Below are 5,294 nucleotides of genomic sequence, written 5' to 3' on the forward strand. Positions count from 1 at the left end.
CTAATTAGACATTCAATTAGATTTCTCAACATGAACGCACCACAAGACGCTGTAAGATTTGGGTTTTTAATTTCTTTTTTTAGAAATGGTTTCCCGAGAAGCTTTAGCTGCGGGTTCCATGGCATGCTCCGAATCGTACTTTGAAGCCAGGCGTTACTGAGATCAAGATTAAAATGTGGAAAAGGTTTTTCTAAAATCTTTTTGATAATTCAGGCCAGCACGCTTGTTTCTGGAAGTCCTTGCCCTTTATGTATGCCGGTGGCTGGAGTCCAACTATGATGTAATAATCTCCTGCAGCATAACTACTCGTAGTACCTTAAATGATACTAACCTGCAACTCATACACGCCCGACTAATTAGACACTTACACTACGTTTGCCCTGCCTCCCGTACTCCCGTGCTCATGTGCTTTCTTCTGCAGTCCGTCCGAACCAATTAAACCATATCCGTACACCTGGTAATGACCTTGTACCTAATTGAAGCACCAGTCATGCAAGAAGTCCTTCGACGTTACCTTCGCATGGCCACCGAGCTTTTGGCGGCGGGCAGGCGCATTAGCAGAGGAGCGAAGCTATTTTTGCGATTCAGTTGCACTACACCTGATTAGTGTGTGTCTCTACAAAAGGTCACAATACACTAACCACTGCTCGATCAATCCGCCACCAACTTGGTTGCGTCGAGTATGTGCTCTGCACCTAGAAATTGCCAGTTGCGCTAAGACAGACAGGTGGCGATGATCGTAATGCTACGTTGCACAACGTCTGCTGAGCTGATTGAAGATTTCAGCACGCTGCTAGAGGAAAATCAAATATTTTGCTGCAGCAGAAGGATCCAACCCACACTGGCGCTGGTGGAAGATGCGCACCGGTTGGACAACTTTCCATTCGACCCTAGAGGCTCACCGTGATATCTCGTGTCTCGTGCAGCATAGTTTCACGAAACACAACTGCAAGCCCATAACCAACATCGGGATTGTGTGCCGCCACTAAACCGGCTCGGACAACCGGCCCCCAACTGAAACACTTCCTGCTTGACGACTTTTCTTACTCGACTTTTTGGCCACTGACCGCCGGAGGGCGCGCCGCCTGAGCTTTCTTTGTGTTCAGGTTAAGGATGGCTTTTTCACGCCTTCATCGCGGGAGAAACCGTTCTCATTGGCCTTCTGCTACCGGTTATTGACGGGAGCTGTAATTTCTTTCCATTGCCAACGGAGCGCCGAGGTGTTACACAATCTTTTGCGCTGATTAGAATGTGTGTCCAACGGTTGGATGCTGGACCTCAATGCAGGAGAAAGATTGAATTTCACGTCTTTAGCAGCACGCTCTACGCAACACAGTATCGAGCTCAGGTAGCACGCCAGTCGATAATGTTAGATCTCTTTCGAGTACCGTGCTCTCGACTTGGGCTCGTTAAATAATCGGTTATCAATGTGTCCCAATGTGTCTACTCGCTTTACATAATATGCCGCCGATTGGGTGGGACCAGCGCTGCTTTGTGCTGAGCCGTGCCCCGTGGACCGGCTCTTGATCTCATTCACGATCCAGATCATAAACGTGCGCCGATAAACATGTACCATCGTCGGCATAATCGAACCAGCACGCACGCACGCACGCACGCACGCACGCACGCACGCACGCACGCACGCACGCACTCACGTCCTAGCGTTTGACGAGCGGCTGCAAAAGCGACCAACCAAACGATTAAAAAGTCGTTTCGCTGAATTCGATAATTGCTCGGGTTTTGCAGATTTTCGGAGTCAACGTGCAAGGTGCCAAACGCGATGATGAGCATCGTTGCGAGGCCAATCACGCACGAAGACTTGGCACGCTGGTTTATCGCAGCGCCTTCAGCGTAACGTCGGGCCACGTGTTGAACGGGTTCCGTTCGTGGTTGAGTGAGGCTGCAATTTGTTAAACTACGAAAACAAAACCCCAAAAAGGGGGCATCACGGAACGGTAATTTATGGAAGTAACAAGGAGTCATTTCGAAAGTAAGTTTGTCACTTTCCTGGGGTCGGCCAGAGAGAAAGTGACAGCACCTTAGGTTGCTCTAATGTTAATCACCAAGATGTAAAGTTATTCAAATGTTTGCCAATACGAGCTGTTGTTAAGTTTGGATAAATGATAAATAATAAATGATAATGGATAAATGGATAAATTTGAAAGTGAAAGATGGGATAAATTTGCACGCAAAAGTACTGCTCGAGATGTACTTTTGCACACAAATTCACCACGAAACACACCACACACACACAGCGCCTGCAGTGCACGTGTACGTGGAGTGCATAATTTCTGGCGTAAGCTGTTTGAGCCCCCCACAAAAGACCTCAACAAAATCGTCTCTTGCTGTGGAACAATTAAATCTCATTTTTCTGCACGTTTTGCTTCATTTTACAGTTACTTTTGGTGTCCGTGGCACTAGCTGCGGGGGAGAAGAAACCCGAGAAACGTCCCGCCAAAAAAGCTCACTCACAGAAACCGACCAAGGCACCGAAATCGATTCTGGACGAATTCACCGCTCTGCCACCGTCCGATGTCGATTTTATTAAGGAGCTAGACCGTCAGTTCGCGGAACATGGCAACAAGATTCGCATCAAAGTGGAGCGCAGCAATGGAACGGACGGAAAGAACATCAAACGAACAGTTGACGGTGATCTGGGGTGAGTATCGCTAGGAAGAAGCAACGCGTTTTTCACCCCCGAAAAAATTGGATTCTTATGCTGCATCGCTCTTGTACTTACAGCTATGGTCACTATAGCAACCAGGACGAGGCTGGGTATCATTTTTCCAAGCCGAAATATATGATCTACCCGTACTCCCAGCACGATATACCGCCAGCAAGGGCAACGCACAGTACCGCGGAAACGGTCACTGACATCGAGATAACGCCATCACACAGCTACGAACTGAAACCGATCGAGGAGGTCTACCAGGTCTACCCAACGCAGCAGTACTCGCACGAACAGCAACAGCAATACTACCATCAGCAGATACAGTCGCAGCATCAAGCCAAACAGCTCTACCAACAGGAGGAAGCCCCTGTGATAGTCTTGAAGATTCCTGGTCCCTCTAAGTACGCTGCTCATTTGCAAGCGCTGCTACAACAGTATCTAGAGATTCGCGCTGCACAGCTGTACAAGGAATTGGAAGAGCACGAATATCAACAGCAGCAGCAGCACCATGCCCAGCAACAGCAATACCATCAGCAGCAGCAACAACATGCACATCATTATGTGCAGGAGCAACAGGTACACCAGCATCATCATCACCATCATCAGCAGGAGCAGCAGCAGCAGCACCAAGATGAGCAGTCCGAGCATGAGCATCACACTCAAACGAAGTACAGTCAACCAGATCCGGTCTATCCGACGGAGATTGCCTACGTGCCAATGATCCGCACCAGTCACAATACCTACGTGCCTCTGCCAGAGCAATACTATGATGCGCCGAAGGCTACTGCACGCCCCACCAAACATCCCAACTATCGAAAGACAACTGTTACTCCCACTCACATCTCGTTCCATAGTACCGCTCAGCCGGAACCGGCGTATCACTATCAGACGTACCATGCCGAAACGGAACAGCAACAACACCATGGCCATAACCACGCATCACAAGGACACACACAGATTCAGTATCAGTATGTCCCTGTCCAGCAAACAAGCGCGCACGAGGAAGAGCACGAAACGCATCAATACGTTTACGAGAAGCCCGCGATTAACTTTGTCACCCCCGTGCCGGATGAAGCGCATCATTCTCAACCTGATCCTTACCATCACCATCATCAGCAACAGCAGCAGCAGCAGCAACCACCGAAGAAGTACCCCAACTTTGCCGAATATCATCATCACCATCGACCACAGCAACAGCAGGAAGAGGACTATCTGCCCGAACCCAAATTGGTTGAGAACTATCCGAGCCACAAGCACACCCGCGTCGTGTACAAGAGTCCTTCACTGAAAGCTGAACTGCAGCATGAGGTCACGGCACAGCATCATGAGCATGATCACTATCACCATGCACAGGTAGAACAGCAGGAAGCGGCTCAGTTTGTCCATCAGCACCATCCACAACAGCAGCATCAGCAGCAACAGTACATCCTGCAGGAGGTGTATCCTTCGCAGGCATCCTACTTCGAGGACAAGTCATTCGTGGAATCCGTCGATCAGCAGGCAACAACGGACGCGACCGAGATGGCTGTGTCACCCCACTACAACACCGAACCTGTCGTTACGATCACGCAGCGTCCGAAACAGCGCTACAACTATCATGCCCACTCGTCCGGACATCACGGAGGTGGAGGCTCTCGTGGATCTCGAATGGCCGCCGCCAATGGTAGCACTGCCCGTCCACGGATGAGCAGCTCGAAGGCTTCTAGCAAACGGGATGCCATTGCAAGCCCTACGACAGGTCCCTACACGGAGGAAGAGTTCCGTAAGGTTAACAAGATGGTACAGCGCATGAAGAAGAAAAGCCGCACGGCGATCGATCCAGCTACGGTGACCGTATCGAGTGTAGCCACTGGATCCACCAGCCCGAGTCCTAGCGCATAGATAAGCGCTTCCCGTGCCGAAACAGTAAAGTCTAGTGAATCCCTCTTCTGTTAGTAAGATCTTCTGCGATGTTACTAAACGCTAACGTGAAGCTGTTCGTATGTTTACCGAGTTTTGTACTTAAATTATTAGTTGCATACGATATCGAAGTGCTGCTTCATTCGTTCCAATTATGGATGATAGACTGTAGAGAGGAAATAAGTTGGAGTTGGAGTGTCATCCCACAAGAGAGGTAGGGCCAATCGATGGAAGGATAGAAAAAGGACTTACAAGCCAATGTGGCTCATTTGTAAATTATCCACGACCCAGTTAATAAATAAATAAAGCTAGATAATCGAATACTACCTATATAGAGTCGAGTGTTGCTGCTTTTAGGACGATAAGTCTCAGCAGGGAAGACACGAATCCAATTACCGCAAAGTTGCATTTCGCTTTCTGAACCATTTCGGATAAAACGAAGAAGGCTGCGATCCTCGCAAAACACTAACTAGACACCGCCGCATGCCGCGATCCATCCATTTCGCGGTGCAAATGCCAAAACCACCCAGCGGACCACACGAGAGCATAAACTCCAATCATAGCCCACGTGAAAGTGAAACAACATACTTTTGCCGCCACCCACGGCTTCACACGCACTCGAGACAGAAAACAAAGCCCATCGTTCAGTGGCCTCTGATAACGCTAAGGCCAACACCTTATTGAATCCATGTTTTGTATTAAATGGTGGCAAGTGCAGCAGCTG

General features: G+C 49.1%; 1 protein-coding gene across 1 annotated transcript in view; it reads left to right on the plus strand.

Moving 5' to 3' along the window:
• The window catches only part of LOC125952718 (myb-like protein Q), a 7,902-nt gene extending 3,006 nt beyond the window's left edge, over positions 1-4,896 (plus strand). The window contains exons 2-3 of the mRNA XM_049682384.1: positions 2,397-2,659; positions 2,743-4,896. Coding sequence (XP_049538341.1) covers positions 2,397-2,659; positions 2,743-4,552 — 2,073 coding nt within the window. The 3' untranslated portion in view covers positions 4,553-4,896. The remainder of the gene's footprint in view (positions 1-2,396; positions 2,660-2,742) is intronic.
• Positions 4,897-5,294: the final 398 nt, after the last annotated feature.

The sequence above is a fragment of the Anopheles darlingi genome, chromosome 2 (genome assembly GCF_943734745.1).
Source record: "Anopheles darlingi chromosome 2, idAnoDarlMG_H_01, whole genome shotgun sequence".
In the NCBI taxonomy this organism is placed as follows: domain Eukaryota; kingdom Metazoa; phylum Arthropoda; class Insecta; order Diptera; family Culicidae; genus Anopheles; species Anopheles darlingi.